Source organism: Podarcis gaigeae, assembly GCF_964106915.1.
Source record: "Podarcis gaigeae genome assembly, chromosome: 3".
NCBI lineage: Eukaryota > Metazoa > Chordata > Lepidosauria > Squamata > Lacertidae > Podarcis > Podarcis gaigeae.
Window position 1 is genome coordinate 101,298,855 of NC_139680.1, and position 19,521 is coordinate 101,318,375.

Below are 19,521 nucleotides of genomic sequence, written 5' to 3' on the forward strand. Positions count from 1 at the left end.
TTGAGTTTTCCAGCATCGTTGTTTATGTACAAATCAGTTTCTCACCATTTCCCTCCTAGATAATTAATGCTTGTACTTTCCGGAAATGAGTTCCTTTCTCTCCCTCTCCTTTGCGTTGCTTCATTTTAATGCTGCCTTTCCCCCTAAGTGGACTGGTCTAGTGTCTGTAGCCCCGTCAGGGAGAGCCTGCTGGTGGTATTTGGGTCACAGCGTCCATTCGTACAGTGAAAGCCCAGAGGCTAACAGATTATCCAAGTTCCACTGAACTCTCTTGGAAAAGTGGCAGTAGCAGGGAGCCAGTTGCTTTTTCAGTACCAGCAACAATAGTGCTGAGAACCCAGCAATTAGGAAAGGGTTATGGTAACGTATATACAGATTATATATGATGTGGGTGTGCACTAATGTATACATCAGCCTTCCAGAACAGGTGCCCTTAAGATGACCCTGCAAGCAACTTACATCAGGAGTGGCCAATATGGTGCCTGTCTGATATTGTGGATGATGGGAGTTGTAGTCCAATAATATATGGAGGGCACTTGGGTTGGGAGAGGCTGGTATGCACTGATACCAACACGACTGGTCAAATTAAACTTGGAAGCCAGTTTAATCACCTGCCTTCCATCAATTTAAATTAAATGCTAGGGAAACATAATTGTTTCTGAAGAAGTGTGCATGCACACGAAAGCTCATACCAAGAACTAACTTAGTTGGTCTTTAAGGTGCTACTGGAATGAATTTTTTTGTTTTGACTATGGCAGACCAACACGGCTACCTATCTGTAACTGTCCTACTATAAGTTATCAACTATTTTAAAAATCATATCAGCAGCTGCAGAGTGTGAAACAGCAGGTTTTACATTGCATAGTGACTTTGTGGTCATGCACATGTGTTAGTACTAGAGATGAAACAACTTTCAACCACCGCTCCCCCCCCCCAATGAATTTTCAGTTGTAGAGATTCGAGGAAGAAAACCGAACCATGGAGAATGAGAACTCACATTCAATTTTTACATACACTGCCTTGCAAACACAGGACAGCATGTATTCATTACCAATGTAAATCAGTTTATCATCAGTAGCTGCCTTGTAAAAAGTTATGAGTGTTTTCCCTAGCTGGAATGACCTTTACTTGCTTTGATGGAGGGTGGAGTGTGTGTTGGCAGCTTGCAGAAACCTGTGACTTTTGTGCAGCTAGAATGTGGCCTACTGTGCAAGGTTGGAGTCACAGCCATTGTTCCTCCCATTTTTGCCTCTGGCCCTGCCCATTAATGGCATGCTGCCCCCAGAAAGTTGTCCACGAAGGAATGTGGCCTCAGTCTGAAAAAGGTTCCTCGCCCCTGTTATATATGAATCGTTATTAACTCATTCTATGAGCGCCAATCCTTATGTAGCCGAAATAGCAACATCTTCACATTAGACTGATGTACGGGCAGGCTTGAGGGAATTGCAAGGTTTGTAGAAGTACAAAAAAATTTTCAAATCTTAAGGCAGGGATCAGCAAACTTTTTCAGCAGGGGGCCGGTCCACTGTCCCTCAGACCTTGTGGGGGGCTGGACTATATTTGGGGGGGGGGAATGAACAAATTCCTATGCCCCACAAATAACCCAGAGATGCATTTTAAACAAAAGCACACATTCTACTCATGTAAAAACACGCTGATTCCCGGACCGTCCGCAGGCAGGATTTAGAAGACAATTGGGCCAGATGTGGCCCCCGGGCCTTAGTTTGCCTACCCATGCCTTAAGGGGTTGCAGGAAAGAAAGAAAAACAGTGAGGACTGGGCATGCTCAGTGGCAACCTAACATTGAGTTGGGGGAAGGAAGGGAATGGATTATCCCAGGAAGGCATGACTGCTGAAAAGCCTGAACAGGAGTACTGAACACTATAGCAGTTTGTTGCAAATCTCACTTGTAAAAGCATAATCCACAAAACATATAAGAAATAAGTCAATAACTAAACAGTGTGGACCAGAAGTTTGCATTTCCCCTCCATAGTTTATGCATATAAGGTTTTATTCAATAGTTACATTATTTATATATTTTAAACATTTTTAACCCACCTTTCCTGAGAGGTTCCAAGTGTCTTGTTTGTTTCTGGGTCTTGTTTGCATTAGTTGCAATTGCCTTTGCTCTAGATGATCTTAATGAAAACAGTTTCACCTTTCAGCTATTATATGAATTGGCCCATAAACTATGGCAGCTTTGGGGCTGAGTCGCACAACTGTTTCCCCCCGCTGTGGTCCACTTCTTCCAATCACTCTGCGAAATGGAGAGCCTTATGAAGCACACATTGAACTCTACTAGTATCACAAAGTTCAGGCCTTTCATTTTCTGGGTGCATTGATGAGTACATTCAAACGTAGATTCAACAAGATTATTTCTGTGTGAAAGTCCATCTTGAGACAGTGGCAAATAGCTACCACAAAGTGGCTAAGTCCATTGGGTTGTATCCAAGCTTTACACCAGCAGAAAGCACAATGGAGCTTTCCTGCCTTCTCTGCCCCAATGCAGTTCACTGAAAAGCCTTCCCTGGAGGTTGGGGACCCTCTGGAAGGACCTGAGATGTGGCAAGAGGACTGCAGCACGAGCTTCATTAAAAACTTCATTAGATCCCTTAGACCTATCCAATTACCGCCCAGTTTCAAATCTTCCATACCTGAGTAAGGTAATTGAGAGAGCGGTTGCTGAACAGCTTGGTAGGTTTCTGGAGGAAACATCGGCATTAGATCCATTTCAGTCCGGTTTCCGTCCTGGTTTTGGGACGGAGACGGCTCTGGTTGCCCTAACAGATGATCTCCGTAGACAACTGGATCGAGGCGGGTCAGGACTGCTGATCCTTTTAGATTTGTCAGCAGCCTTTGACATGGTCGATCATGATCTTCTGAACCACCGCCTCGCAGACGTGGGGATACAGGGCATAGCCCGTAACTGGTTGTGCTCTTTTATCTCTGGTCGGGGACAGAGGGTGGCACTAGGGAGGGAAATGTCATCGCGCCACTCCTTGGTGTGTGGAGTGCCGCAGGGTGCAATTCTCTCCCCGATGCTTTTTAACATCTTTATGCGCCCCCTTGCCCAGATTATTCGGAGCTTTGGGCTGGGCTGTCACCAATATGCTGATGACACTCAGCTCTATCTGCTGATGGATGGCCACACTGACTCGGCCCCGAACACACTGACCAGATGCTTGGAAGCTGTGGCTGGATGGTTTCGTGGGAGCCGATTGAAACTAAATCCTTCAAAGACAGAGGTCCTATGGCTAGGTCGGGATGGCATGGGGATGAGGGACCAACTCCCTTCTCTTGCGGGGGCCCAATTAGTGCCATTGCCTTCCGTTAAGAGTTTGGGTGTAATCCTTGATGCCTCCCTTTCCATGGAGGCGCAAGTTACAGCAACAGCCAAGGCAACATTTTTCCACCTTCGCCGCATCAAGCAGTTGGTCCCTTACCTTTCCCGCCCCGACCTGGCCACAGTGATCCATGCGACGGTCATCTCCAGGCTTGACTACTGTAATTCGCTCTATGTGGGGCTGCCCTTGAAGCTGTCCCAGAAACTCCAGCGGGTACAGAATGCTGCAGCGAGGCTCCTCATGGGGTCTCTGCCATGGGAGCATATTCACCCAGTGCTTTTCAAGCTGCACTGGCTCCCGGTGGAGTACAGGGTCAGATTTAAGGTGCTGCTTTTGACCTTTAAAGCCCTTCACGGCCTAGGACCCTCGTACCTATGGGACCGCCTCTCCTGGTATGCCCCACGGAGAGCCTCAAGGTCCATAAATAACAACACCCTAGTGGTCCCAGGCCCTAAAGAAGTTAGATTGGCTTCAACCAGAGCCAGGGCCTTTTCAACTCTGGCTCCGGCCTGATGGAACGCTCTGCCTCATGAGACCAGGGCCCCGCAGGATCTGATTTCTTTCCGCAGGGCCTGTAAGACAGAGAGTTGTTCCGCCTGGCCTTTGGCTTGGAGCCAATTTGATTCCCTCCCCTTTTTCCCCCCCTTTTCCTTCTCCTGCTGCGATGAGGCTACATTTTAATATTTTAATGTTCCATTATTTTAATGTTGTATTTTATTTTTGTTTTTAAGTTGTAATCATTCATCTTGTTTTTATTATTGCTTGTAAGCCGCTCTGAGCCCGGCCTTGGCTGGGGAGGGCGGGGTATAAATAAAAAAATTATTATTATTATTATTATCAGTAGATGCCACTGATAAATCTTCCACTCTCATAACTTTGGGATACAACCCATTGTGTAGATCCATCCTAATTGTGAATGAAATGGAAGATGAATTTTCTTTGCAATTTGTGTAGTAACGATGCTTTTGCTGCATTTAAGACACGTAGCAAACTTTCTAACATGTATGGACAAGGTGAAATAAGTTATCACATTTAGGTGTAAATATTATTTAAGTCTCTTTAGTCAAGCAGCTGCATATTCTGAACCATTTACTTTCCAACTGTGAATACTTTCCCAACAGAACAATGACTGCTTTAATGAGCTCCTTGAATTTTTGATCACGTTTATGCCAAAGGTGATTTATTTACAATTTTAAATAAAAATGTATAAATGTTCTTCTTAATGTTCTAGGGGAAAGCGATGATATTTGCTCCAATCAGAGGGAATACTCTGAACCAGTTTTGCAATCTAGCTGAAAAAGCTGGTTTCTCTATCCAAAGACATGAAAATTATGATGAACACATTTCAAACTTCCACTCCAAGGTTAGTTTTCTGCTTGTGTTAGATAACACTTTAATCCGCATTGCATTTTGAAGAGATCATGGTCCTTTTGGCAGGTAACCTAAATGTTTGATTAAAGTACTCTTAGGTGTGCGGCTTCTAAATAGCTATTTTTTTGTATCTGATTATTCTGTGTGGAAGAACCATCCTTTATCTTTGCAAGTCTAGAAGAGCTTTGTAGAAGCTTCTCCTGTTTACCATTTCCACAGAACTAATCTGTTCATTCATAAGGGTCTAATTCAAAACATTCATATGTTTAATTTAGCTCATCTCATACACATCTATGGCAAGCAAGCACATCCATTTTAAGCCGAAAGCTTGAAGCTGTTAACTCCATTTAATGCTGGAATATATGAAAATAAATAGGAGGTGAATGTCTAATTGTATCATATTGTGGTTTAAATCCTTATCTACTGTTTTATGGCTGGGTCAGTTGGCAGCTTCAAGCTGCTAAGTCTCATACTGAATTTCACTGTTGTGGGGGTATATTTCAGATCTAGGCACTACAAGATTTAGGTCAAAGGCTCTTATCTGAGTGTGATTTCTAAGCTTGCTTACATAAAGCGACTTGTTATCACTCTTCTCTTTTACTACATATAGATGTAGACGGAGAGAAGGCAACACAAAAAAACTTTTTAGGAATTCCCTTCTTCCATGCTTAACAGCCCTACTTATCAAAATCAGAGTTATTACATGGGGAGGCTTAGTTCACTGTACATCTGACACCCAGAATTGGACTCTTATCAGAACTCCTTCCTTCCTTCCCTTTTCTTTTTCCTTTTCTCCTTCTCTGTCTCTATGGAAGACTCCATCAGGCAACTGGCTAGAACTTCCAAATGCCTGTGATCGGTCTCCTGTGCCACAAACCATGGCTAGGACCATCTGGTCACAGGGTAGAACAGGAAGCAGATGTTCTGATTCTCTGTGCCTGTGTGACATATATGAAGCCCCAGTTCAAACTAAGCTTTGCAGAAAGGAATATGTAAGAGGCAGCCACCATGTTGCTGCCACATGGAAAGATGCCACAGTGCTAATGCGAGCAGCTCCTTTCATGACTTCCTCTCTGTCTTAAGCCAGGAAGTACAGGTGGAGCTGAAATGGTCAAGTGGCCCCACAGTATTGTGTCTTCATAATGGTGCATTGATAATGCTGCCATCATGGTTTTCTCTCTGCCTAATGGCTGCTGTTGGCTCCTAAGTTCATTTATCTAATATTTGACACAGTCAACTAAAAGCCACATAAGTGAAGGAGCAGGCCGGACAGCTGCGGTGTTTTCACAATGCAGTGCTATTTCAGCCACTGTCCATAGGCTCAAAACTCCCCACAAGGTCAGGCGTGACCAATAACATTTATGTTAGAAATGCCATGGTCAAGCCAAGGCTTAATATGGTGTCCATAGCATTTTACCTGGATACTGTAAAACAATGATCAATCCATCTGCATCCTGAAGCCAGAATAGGAAAGTTAGCTGCAGCAAGGTCAGCTTCTGAGATCCATAGGCCAGTGAGGGAGCTGTTATATAATTTCCCTATGAGGAAAAGCTAAACTAAATTATACTTCAGAAAACTAAGGGGAATTGTAGTAGAAAATATGTCAGAATCCAGGTTCATTCAATGAAACTGACTGGCAGAAGGTTCAGAGCAGGCAAAAGAGAAAATAGGTCTTCACACAAAATATGATACAGCACGATGTGCTGAGGGCCACTAGCTTTCTTGGGGGCTTTACAAAGCTAGGTCTATCAGTGGCTATTGATAGACCACCCCCATCATTCAGCCCAGACACTGAGGTCCAGCTCCGAGGGCCTTCTGGCACTTCCCTCATTGCAAGAGGTGAGGTTACAGGGAACCAGGCAGAGGGCCTTCTCGGTAGTAGCACCCGCCCTGTGGAACACCCTCCTATCAGATGTCAAGGAAACAAACAGCTATCTGACTTTTAGAAGACATCTGAAGGCAGCCCTGTTTAGGGAAGTTTTTAATGTTTGATGTTTTATCGTGTTTTTAATATTCTGTTGGAGCCACCCAGAATGAGCAGAGTATAAATAAATTATTATTATTATTATTATTATTAGATACAGCCGTCAAAAGGAATCCCCAGGTTTGGAAGCAGGATGTCATTGATCACCAGCTGCTAGGGGGTTCCCTGTAGGCATTTTGTTTGCCTCCTTGTTAAAAATAGGATGGTGAATTCAATGGCATGGCTCCTCTTGCATTATGTTCAGTGATCTACCCACAAATAGAATGTACAAGCAGTCACTCAAGCCATTCTTGTCTCAGCTTTTGCTGCTCCTTTAAGAGCCAGAGCTTGAACTGCCAGAGTTACATGTCACTGTCACTGTCCAGCTTTAGCCTGAGCCTGTTTATCCTATCTATCCCACTGCAGTGTCAAAGACGGATATTCCGTGTTTTGGACTACAAATCCCATTGGCCATGCTTGCTGGGGCTGATAGAAGTTGTAGTCCAAACACATCTGGAGGGAATCAGGTTTGGGGAAGGTTTGTCAAGATCCCAGAATTCATTATGGTGGGTTGCTGAGACTACAAAAGTTATTTTTCCTGGGTAACCAACCAGGATTTCTGTTAGTTATGGAGTTGGTTGTGAAAGGGGCTCCTGGGTGTGACTTGTGTTAAAATCTCAAGAGGCGTTTCCCCTTCATTTAAAACTGCTGGAAGAATTTGACACACCCGTTTCCCGATTTTGCAACATATTCCCGGTCCATACTATCAGAAGCAAAAGCAGATCGTCCATATTAAGTTTCACAAATACAAGGTGTGTCAATACACCGCAAGTAATCCCATCTCATCCACTTCTTTTGCCTTCTACATGTCTTAGAATTATGCAAAATATTTGGGTTAGTATTTCCCGAGATGCAAATTGTTTGCCTGCCACCACTGGAGATAATCCGGTTCTTGAAACAACTTTACACTATTGCACAAGCAGCACCTAACTTCCACCTGGCAGCAGTCAGGAAGGAAGAGAAGGGAAGCTGGGACCATTCTACCTGCAGCTGAAAGATCTGCAACTTTTGGGTCCTCCTCTCCATCCCATCTGGGAATTAGAAAAACTTGTAGCTAGGAATGTGTCCCTGCATTTGCTCATTTCCTCCTCCCTTCCATCCACCCTCCCAATCAATTTTCACTTTGTCTTCACGTCTGTTTTTGCATTGTACACCTATGCACAGGTCTGACTTGTTGGTTAGCAATCTGTAAGCCATTTATGGCTGAAGAGTAGAGTAAGGATTCTTTAGATAAAGAACAAACATTAATCACCATGTGAAAATCAGGTCCACCTGGAAGCGAGCACCCACTTTTGTGATAGCGAAAAACAAAGGTGGGGGCACTGCACAACTTGTAATGCACCGAGCTGAACACAACCCACCAGTCATGCATGCCAACAGCCCATCAGGGACTTGGCGGAAGGAGGAGGAGCTTGTTAAGCACTCTGCGTTATGCGGCTGCATTTGCTTTGGTTCCCAAGTTGCATAGGCTTGCAGAAGGAGGGGAATGCAAGAGAAGGCACCAAGGCTGTCTCAGGCCATGCAGGATGGCTCTGATGACTGATTGCAGCCGCACCGTTTCTCAGATAATGGCAGCAGCTTCCCAGCTACTTTGGCTGGCCCTGCCTGCTCTGTTTTGGGGTCTTCTGCTGGTGGGAATAGCACTGCCAGTAGCTTCCCAACTGCCCATGCTTCTGGCAGGCACAGTGGGGGGCCTCCGCAGTGGCCGAACTGCCTGATGGAGCCCTGCAGAGGGACACCTCTGCGTCATCCTCACCCCTTCCAGTAAAGGTTGGGGCTTTTACACAGCATGGGCCGATGTAGATTATGACCTTTCAGGACAGAGATCCATTCATTGACTGTAAGTCTGTGGTCCTGTTATTTGCTCTTTGGGTTCAGGCTAGAAATTTGAAAGACTTGAGGCCAAAGCAAATGTTGCTTTAAGTGTGGCTAGCAGCTGCAAGAGAGGTTTAACCCTTTCCTCCCCAATGAAACTGACTAAAATTGGGGGGACGACTTCTCCTAATGCTAGCTGTTACAAAGAAGGGTGGATTTTGACAGTCTTGCAGCTGGGGGCTGGGAATCAAGGGATAAACCTCCCCTTCTTGTGTACTACAGACCCAATGAAAATGGGAGGGCTCTGCCCCAGATTTTTTAAACACTCTTGGTTGCTAGCTATGCCATTAATTTTTTTTAATATATTTTTTATTGATTTTAATTCGTTTTGCTACATCAAACATTAAAGCAAACAAAAGAAACATACATAACACATACACACAAAAAAGAAATACATTAAAAAGAGAAATAATAATAACGAAAACAGAAGAAAAAACATCTCCTAACATAAGATACCAACAAATTAACTTACATTTACTAAATAACACACAACACTGATTGACTTCCCTTCATCTCGGTGCTAGCTATGCCATTAAAGTAACATTTGTTGTAACCCCCACTCATTATAAAGTGTCCCTCTTTACTAGAACAGATTCCTGTTTCCTGGTGCTTGTATTTGGTCAGTTATTGTCTTTTGTTTTTGTTTTTGTTTTCCTTTTGGGAATGCCTTGTTAAGACCAGTATACTAGTTAGCATAAATTGCTAGCGTTGTCATTCTTCAGGATCTGGTTGCCTGGCCAGGGGAGTATTTGAACGGGTTGGTAAATAATTTTCATTTCCGGGGCACTTGTGTGTCAATGATGGTGCATGAGCACTTACATAAGGCTGCTTCCAGACAGGGCCTTCATTTGCAAACAGGTAATTCAGATATCACTAACGGGACATTGGCAATATGCTTTTTATTAAAGTGGGTGGGGATGCACACTAGTGTTTTGATGCCAATGACATGTGGATGCTGCAAAAAAAATAAAAATGCATTCACGAGGAGACCTAATCCTGCAATAAACATCCTGCTGGAAGCATCCTAAGTGGCTTGGTGGCCATATAAGGATGGCTGCCATTGTGAATAGCTTTTAAAGAGGATTAGACAAATTAATGGAAGAGGGGGCTATGTTCTATGTGTGTATCAAGCTATGCTTCTGTGTGCCAGTTGCTGGGGGAGACAAGTGGGGATGGTGCTGTTGCCCTCAGGTCCTGTTTGTGAGCTTTCCAGAGGCATCTGGTTGGCAATTGTGAGAACAGGATGGTGGGACTAGATGGGCCTGGTGTTCTTCATCTGCAAGGCACTGCCTGCCATGTGCACATTGAAGTATGTTAGGAACTGAAGATAGCATATAATAGGACAACTCTGGTTTTCAGTGAACCATCACCTTCTTGTGTGACTGTTAAAAGAAGGAGAGGCTGTTGCTGAGTCAATGAATGCAGCACACTGAAGGAAAAGTATATCCTTCATGTATGTGCATTAAGAGGCTTGGGTGAGAATTGGGGTGTTGTGAGCATGTTCCTGAGGGTATCTCATTTTTTCCAAATTCAGACATCCACGACAATGCTAGTTCATTATTTAATGTTATCTAAATTGTTGACGAACCTAAACGCCTTTTTCTTTTAAAATAAAAATGTGGGCAAGGACCAGATTATCGGGTTTCCAAAAGTGACAATTGCAATAGCATGGTTTTTGCTGGTAACTTATTATAAGCTTCCTGCAAATTGTAAATCCCAGTTAAAAGTTTGCACGTTGACTTAAGGATCTGTTTTCTTGTTATATGCCCCTTCCCAAAGCCTCATCTTTCCCTAGGATGAGTTTGCTCCCAAACGAAGGAGAGGCGTTTTCCTTTTGGCTTCATGTTATCCTCTTATCCCTACTGTTTTGGAATAGAGCGTAACCAGCTGGAGAACTGTAAGAAGCCTGATAATGCAGCTATTTTCTGCTGTCCCGTCTTAATCTTGTTACACAAATGGTTGTGAAGAGATTCATGAATTTTAATTTTGCCCTCTGCATTAGTGCTTCATGTCACTCGTACACAGCTGCCTTCTATGGGGAGTTGTTCACCCCTCCTCCTACAACAGGGGGAAAAATTAGTTACAATCTTGGCAGTAGTGCAAGTAACAAAAAAAACAAAAAAAATATCCACAGATTTAGGCAACCACCCATGAAGCTGATTAACAGTCAGTGATCAGGAGGAACAGCTTTGCCTCTTAAACTTTTCACCTCTCATTGTTAGCTGTGAAATTTTATTTCCGTTAAAAAGCAAGCCTGTAATCAAAACTGGGCCTTTCCTACACTTTATGCCAGTGCTTTTGTTTAAAATTGCCCCCACATCACGAAATCATCCTGTTCAGATGCCAAACAGCAGAAGGTAGGGAGATATATATATTTTTAATGAAAATGTGTGAATGGTTTTTTATTTCTTTTCCTTTTAAATATATGTGTGATTTAATGTTTTCCTGTATTCATGTTACATAGTCAATAACTCTTTAGAATATGTAGCTCATAACTGAGATTTATGTGTTTACATGCGCACACAGACACTGGCAAACCTGGATTATGTTTCTTTGCAAATATATGTTAAAATACTCCTTTGGATAAACTGTACATGTTTTAAAGCCTAAAGAGTGCCTTTCCTTCGGTTGAAATAAGTCGTAAAAATATAAGCATTCGTATAATGCCTACTCATGTTTTACGAATAATACAACAAAGCAGAGGTGGCTTAAAACACACACACACACACACACACACACACACACACACACACCCCACAATATGCGCTCTGGATGTGATGTCAAAAGAATGGTCATATTGCCTTTCTCCTTATCTATTTGAAATGCCACATTATGAGTGGCTGGTGCTTATAATCTGTATGGTGTGCTGTTGATAATTGTGGCTACTGTAAAGGGTAAACAGTATGAATTCCTCTCCCGCTGCTGCTGTTCACCCCGTGGGTCTGAGTGTGTTACATCCAATTAGGAGGTAAAGCATAATGCTACTAAGAGCAGCCATATAATTTATTTCAGTCCTCATAGGCCTCTCTCGCTCTCTCCCCACCCCTCTCTTGCCTGCAAAATTGAAAAATTGTTTTATTCACAATTTGCTTTTAGTCGTTCATGGGTTTCAAAAGGCAGGTTTATGAGGGTTTTGGGGTGGTTTTTTTTCATTTCATAAAATTACAATCATTAATTGGGCTCAGAAGTGCGACCATGATGTGAGCAATAACACTCTGCATAATATTCCAGTCTGGAACATATGCACTGTTTGCAAATGGGTCTGTATGCATATATGAGTACAATAATGTTATGTTTCCGATGCACTTATGGCGGGATAACAGGTTGCAGTAATACATGGCTTTGTGGCATTTCTTTATTTGTTTAACATCCCCCTGCTAATCTGGAATGGCGTAGCTGGGTCTGGGTTGTGCTTAAACTCTGTAATGGATACTTTGTGCCGGCCGCCAGAGGTCACTAGAGAATTCAGGTTAAAAGAGTGCTGGGGGGCATACCAGATCTGCCACATCCCTAAACAAGAGCAGTTTTTCTTAGGGGTTTATTTTGGAGGGTTTGCAATATATTGCCACTGGGTTCGTGAGGTTGCTGACCCAAACCACTTCAGAATAAAGGCTTCCTTGCCCATTCAAAGTTTATTCCTCCAAAAAATACTCTCTCCACACACCCCTCTCTCTATACGTATTTGTTGCTTGTTGGTTTCCATTCCAGCAAACAGATTGCAAAATGCAAGCAGAGAAATTCAGCCATCATCTGGAAGTGTCGCAATCTACTTTTTGTTTTCTAAACGGGAAGATTTCAGAATCAAAATTCAAAAACTGACACATTTGTAGCAGCAAAAAGGACAGTTGGTCCTTCAATAGTAATTTGTTTATTCTGGCAAGTTTGCCATGAAAGTTCATGACACAGTACATCGGCTCATATCCATGGCGCCAGAGTACTTTTTGTCACTTTGAAATAAAATGCCTTGGCTGCTGAAAAAGTGGATTTATTTGGTCAGAAATCCACAGAAAAGCCTGTCTGATTCTTTAAACCCAATGATTCACCTTATGCAACAAAGTGAACTACCAGTCTTTAAAGTTTTAGGTACTCAGAAGTCAATTGCCATTTCTTAGGAATATTGATAAGAATTTAAATACATTCGTTCTTACAACATCCCCCCCCCCCATTTCCCCATAGGTGGTAGCCTATTCTTTAAATAAAAGGATATGGAAACACCTATGTTTATATATCATTAGTAATTATTATGCCCAAACCCAGCTAAAACATACAGCTCCTGTTACAGAAGAGGAAATAATCTTGTTTGAATGGGAAAGAATGGAATGGGAAATTTTCCTTTACTTGTATCTTTCAGATTTGTTCCAGTTACAGATAGGTAGCCGTGTTGGTCTGCCATAGTCAAAACAAAATAAAAAAATTCTTTCCAGTAGCACCTTAAAGACCAACTAAGTTAGTTCTAGGTGGTCTTTAAGGTGCTACTGGAAGGAATTTTTTTATTTTGTTTTCAGATTTGTGTTGGTCTGCATCTGAAATATATCTATACACATATACAAGTGTATACACACACACAGTATTGTAGAGGAAATTGCTGCATTGAAGGTTTCTAAATTTTATGGCAGATTTCAGGCACATGTGATTAGCTGCATGAATTCAATTTATATTAGTTTTTTTTTAAAAAAATAAATATTTGGCAAGTAAATTTTCAGACACCAAATTGGTTTGTTGTTTTTTTGTTTTGTTTTTGTAAATAAACTGTTTCTGGACACTCACCTAGATGAGTATTTATTTGAAAAGTGAACTCATTTTACATTGTGTGTGAGTTGGTGAGCTTCACACAATTCTTGTAGCCAAGATAGGGTTGTACTAATTCTGTATTAAGAGAAGAATTTTTGAATTGCACATTATTGCTACATAAACCCCTTAGAACTGCATTAAGGACTTTGAAATGACTTGTGTGAAATGCCTTGTGTGTAAAAGCATTACAGGACTTCCTAAATGGCTGGCGATCTTAAATGACGTATCTGTTATAAGTCCTGTAGTCTTATACTTTTAAGTTGTAGTTTTAGCTTTCATATATTTCAGATACGACATATAACTGGAATGAACTTTGATCAACAGAGTGAATCTATTGATTCCATTTATTACTATGCATGCATTTTTCCCAGGAGCAATTTTGTTATAAAGCTACGAGGGGCATGTAAAATTGTGATAGATATATTGCTAACTATTCTATATTTGTGATCCTCTTTGGCACTTAAATGTAATTGTTGCTATAAGCAATATAACCCTCTCAAATATTCGCTGAAAGAGTCTCTCAGTGACTAAGATTTTGTGTCCACGTCATTAAAATATGCTAATATTGCTGTTCTTTGTGTCTCTCTTTTTAAATTTGCAGTTGAAAAAAGAAGAAAAAGGCATTTATGACGAAAACCTCCACTACCCATTTCTTCTTATTTTAACCAAACATTGATAGAATGTGTGGTGGATATGCTTTGATTACAAAGGGCAGGGAGTGGGGGGGATAGCTATAATGAATGTGCCATTTTAGGTATAACCAAAGTAAGTAAAAGTTTTCATTGCTTCTTCAGAAGGGAGACCACAGCTGGGTAGTACATTGGTCTTAGAACCTGCGCGTCCGTTTTCTTAAAAAGCAAGTCTGATAAGACTTGAAGCCTTAAGCGAGCTCCATTTCTCTCTGCTTGTGGCTGTCGTCGCACACCAATTTTCTTCATTTCCACAAAAAACAACAACAGCCTTTCCTGTTAATATTTGGAAAAAAGCATATGTTCTGTGGTTGTGCCTGACCAGCTGAACTGGATAATTGTTGGACAGACCAGACATCACATCATATTCTATATAACCTCATGATATATTTTGATTCCCCACCTACCCACCCTCCTTTCTCCTTTCTCCCTCGTGCTTTTCTTGAAATTTGCCTTATGGGTTTTCCTCCCCCTTTCAGAGTGAAATGCTTCAAACTTGCTTTGTTTAATGTTTAATCAGTTAATGTTTTCTGACATGATGATTTTTTATTTTTTTGGTCCTTCCCCTGTAGATGTATAAGAAATTACTGCCTCAAACCAAAGCCTCATAAACTGACCATTTGTCCCCTGGACACAATGCCTTGTCCAGTCCCTCTGCTCCTCCTCTCCAATTATGTGTGATTAGTCTCAGTGTGTTGTGTCAAGAAGGGGGAGTGTGCTGGGTACTTATTATCTGTTTAGGTACAAGAAGAGTGCTCTGGCTATGAATGAAAAGTGAGGCTTTATCAGTACTGAAATCTAACTGCAACTGTTCCACAGACCTCTTGTTAAAGATAGATCCTTGCCTGAGAAATTCTGAATGCTATAGCAGCTGCGGGGCTTCCTTTGCCCCCCACCTGCTCCCGAAATATGTTCAAACCTAACGTAATTCACATATTTGGTTAACATTTACATTCCAGAAACAATACCTGCCTTTTGAAGCAGAACTCAAAATGGTTTGGGGTTTTTTTGGGGGGAGGGCAGAGTAGTGGTGGAATTGGCACTCCCAGAAACTCACAGCCTAATATATATATTTTTTATGTTATCAAACACAAATAATCTTTTTTAAAAAACAAAAGCAAAAAACCCACAACAACAATCCTGGTTTTAGAAAAGAATTCTGGCAGTCTCAAATATGAATGCAGTCCATTGTGCAATTTATTGATGAAATACATTAAAATAATTACCTTTTGGTTTGCTGCTTTTCATCTTCGGTTTAACAAACTGAGTTGTACACAAAAGTCCTGTTCCCTTCCCTGCTCTCCTCAAATGCATTTATCCGCCACCAGTTTGCATGTACTTGTATTCAACACTTTTTATGCTCCATTAGAGCACCTATATGGATCTCAGAAGGCACAGGTCAAGTCGCAGTTAGATCATACATTTCTTTCTCACAAAAACCTGAATTGCAATGCCAAGTGATGGGCTAACATCACAATAACAGCAATTTATTCCTCTTTTGATAAAACAGCAGTCTATTCTCAGTGTTGGATAAAGACCAGGGGCAATGCAAACCAGCCATTTATCCTAGTATTTCAGTGGTAGATCTCCTTTTATGGATTTTATGGATTTCACATTGACACTCTTACTGCATGGGATTTCTGCTAAGAAATGATAAGAATTTAGAGGTGGCTGAGGTTTGTCTTAGACGGAGCTCTCATTTCGATCAGTATGTGTTCTATAGGAGTGAGTGTGTATGTATGTATGTATATATATCTCAACAAGGTATATATATATTCAATAGGAAATGTAAAAATGGATGCACAAAAAATAGCCAAAGTATGAATCTTCTGTGTCTCTTCAAAAGTGCTTAAGAATAGAACAGATGGATAAACTTGCCAACTTTTTTCCGGATGACCCTGGAAATTATTGCTCTACTCTTTTTTCCCTCTGAGGAGATAACAAGTATATCAAAATGAACAACTAATTATTGTTGTTTGTTTCTTTTCCCTGCCTGTCATGTCAGTACAAGCTGCTGTCTCAAATGCAGCCTATTATCCCGTAAGGGTTTAATTGAAGGGGTTTTAAGAACACGATCCTGCAAACATTTATGCATTGAGGCTGAATGGTGACGCTAACTTGCTCATGCATATAATTGATGAAAGGACTGGGGGGCCTAGACTGTAGCATTCGCTGTTTACGATCATTGTGTAGCATCAACATTTTGCTTCGTTTCTTCTTTTCAATCCCTACCCTAAGAAAAAATAACAGAGGTGGTATTTTTTTCAAACTTGTGTTTTATTGTGGGGTGCGTCTTTTGATTTTTCTTTCTTTTACCTTAGATGAACTATTTTCGACAAGCCTTTGAATGCTGTTTCTACTTCTAGAGATGTTAATAAAGACCTTTTTTTAAATAAAAAGTTAAAATCTCTGTGTGAAATGATGTTCCCATATCATGAAATAAAATTATTAAAGATATATGTAATCCTAAAACTAGCCGCATATATCCAAGCTTACTTTAAGTGCAATATAAATATAATCTTTCATACACACACTTTAACAGTGGCAAATGGTACATATTGGTGTGTTGCTTGAATGCAGGTTGAAATGAATGAATGTATTAAAAAACGCTCTGAAGATGTAAACCACTGTACAAGGGCTGACAACCAATGGAAACAATAAACTGGTGCAAGTTTTCTCATAGGCTTATAGGCAGCTGAAGGAGAGCCTCATTCATATTGAAATGGCAGCTTATGAACCTCTTGTCATAAGCTGCACTAGGAAGGACTCTGATGTCAGTTACAACTAAACAGGCATACTGAAGATAGAAGGAAAAGTTACAGGAAAAAGAAAGAAAAAACCATTATGAAATGTGTATTGGCATGCACATGACTACAAAAAGAGCTTTCTGAAAATCTGGAGAATGGATCTTTCAGACAATGTCTTATGCACCAGATTAACATAATTTTGGGGAGCTGTGCAGCTTTTTTTTTAGAGAAAGGGAGGCTTGCAGATGATGAAGCATAGGAGGTGATGCCAGGAACTGTTACAAGCAAGTTGTTTTCTCCCATTTGCAATTGTCCATGCACGCAGAGCAACAAAATGAGAACAGTGGTTTTCCCCTTTAATTTTCTGAACATTTTAGCTTGCACTGTACATGCCCAATGTCCTCTTGAATGTTTCCCTTTTTGTTTCTTTTGAGGTCACATAAATGAAAAGGGCACTTTGCTCCAATTGGGGCAGCGTGGACAATAAGTCAGGTTTTCTGCCAGAGAGTTGTTCTATCCCAGAGTGATCTTTGTGCAGAGGTGGATGGAGGGCAAGGGCAACTCCCAGGGAAATCAATTCAAATAAAAGCAGGAGAGGAGGGAGCAGGCAAAAGGCAAAAGCGAGATGAGGTGGGATGGGGCCAAGGAAGAGCAAGCAGGGCCAGATAGGATCAAAAGCCACAAAGATGGCAGGAGGTCTCTGGTTATCCAGAGTGAAGGGCTAGATGCAACACAGGAAGCTTTCATTGGGGTGAGTATCTGTCATAAACACACCCCAGCCAATCAGGAGCTGCAGAAATAATTTCTTCTGCTTGCTGCAGTTTCATCCTTCAGCTGAGAGTGGTGCCTGGGAAACCCATGGACTCCAGATCACATACCATTGTGTGCTTCATGGAATTTCATCTCTCCAACACAGTTGAATGAATGCACTGAGGCAGGGAGAAATAATGAGTGGTCTAAGCTCACAGTAAGGGCATAGATTCTACATGTGTCTTGCAGCTCTCTGTGTGTGTCCATTCCATTCAAATGCTTAGTAGAAAAACCACAGTCGATCTTATACAAAACAATCTTGCTTTAATATTTTCCAAAAAGAATGATACCTTGGGGGGGGGGGGAGCTGTAGCTTCGTGTTCTGCTTTGCATGCAGAAGATTCCAGGTCAGTCCTCAGCATTACCGGAGAGTGTAAACCACTGAGCCTAGGGCTTGCTGATCAAAAGGTTGGCAGTTCGAATCCTCACGACAGGGTGAGCTCCCGTTGCTCGGTCCCAGCTCCTGCCCACCTAGCAGTTCAAAAGCACACCAAAAAAGGTGCAAGTAGATAAATAAGTACTGCTGCAGTGGGAAGGTAAATGGTGTTTCCGTGCGCTGCTCTGGTTCACCAGAAGCGGCTTAGTCATGCTGGCCACATGACCCGGAAGCTGTCTGCAGACAAATGCCGGCTCCCTCGACCTATAGAGCGAGATGAACGCCGCAACCGCAGAGTTGTCAGCAACTGGACCCAATGGTCAGAGGTACCTTTGCTTTTACTACACATTTATTTGCCTTTCGTTGTAATGTTTGTATTCATGGGTAGGCATAAACCCACTGTACTAGGCCAGCCCTATCATTGGGTAGAATGAGGTGGCTTCTAGGGAGCAGCAGTGAGGTGTTGAGAGACTCTATGTGCCAGGTGCCTGCTTTGAACACTCTGCACTAACCTAATGCCCTCCGATACACCAGAGGACATAGTCCCGTCACCAGTGTTGAAGTGTGATTCACCTGCCGTGGCAGTCCACACCTGCATGTGGAATGAGAGGAGGGGTACCACTTTTGCTTCACTTCAGGAAGCAGGTGGTATTTCACCAGTTCTGCTAACAAAGCTTTGGATTCAAATTATGGGATAGGATCCAAAGAAAACTCTGTGTGTGTGTGTGTGTGTGTGTGTGTGTGTGTGTGTGTGTGTGTGTGTACAGAGGAAATGACCACTAGTATTGTGTTACAAGTACTCTTGAGAGTTTGCATGGTAAGTTTAGAGGCATTTTCATGCTTCTTGCCTGTGCACAAGCAAAACAACTTTGGATTTGTTTCATTTTTCTTAGGGCTATGGAACACTAGCATTTGATCCAACCAAATAAAAACAATCCAACAATACTCTTTTGCAACAATACTGGTGACGGGTATTTTTTAGACACACTGATGTTTCAAACTCAGACTTAAAGGTATAAACCATTCCTCGCGAATGAAGGTTCCATTTAAATATTCCCTGTTTCATCCATGTTTACACTCTAGTCTCTGGGTTATCGGGGACTGACATTGGTATACTTAGGTTTGCAACTTCAGATTCAAAGGGCGATTGCTCTGTACAATCTGCGCTAGAAGACTGGTACCTACGAGAGTGGTCCTCATTCACCAGAGCTGGTAACTCAGCTGAATAAGCCAGACATTGTGACACAGAGAAAATAGGAAACCTTGTCATCATTATCAACATTTTTCTCCATATTAGCCCTTGATTTGTTCCTAGGCTTCTTTGTAAAAGTCATGGAATATATAGGTGCTTTGTCACTTTGGGGTGGGAGGAAATAATTATGCCCCATGCAAAAGGGAACTTCAGGTGTTTTGTAGCCTCTTCATTTTACCTCTACCTGGCCTTGTAGCTTCTTAAGCTCCTTACTATGCCTAATCTTTATGCTCCCTTGCTTGA

General features: G+C 41.8%; 1 protein-coding gene across 3 annotated transcripts in view; it reads left to right on the forward strand.

Annotated features, from left to right (window-relative positions):
* The window catches only part of CAMKMT (calmodulin-lysine N-methyltransferase), a 247,424-nt gene extending 230,932 nt beyond the window's left edge, over positions 1-16,492 (forward strand). For 2 of the 3 annotated variants that reach the window (XM_083733738.1, XM_083733739.1), the window contains exons 10-11: positions 4,576-4,707; positions 14,006-16,492. In XM_083733738.1, the coding sequence (XP_083589864.1) occupies positions 4,576-4,707; positions 14,006-14,080 (207 nt within the window). In that variant the 3' untranslated portion in view covers positions 14,081-16,492. Of the gene's footprint in view, positions 1-4,575; positions 8,892-9,137; positions 12,965-14,005 lie in introns of those variants that run through there. The other variant, XR_014562774.1, reaches the window with a different exon arrangement.
* The last annotated feature ends 3,029 nt before the right edge of the window (positions 16,493-19,521 follow it).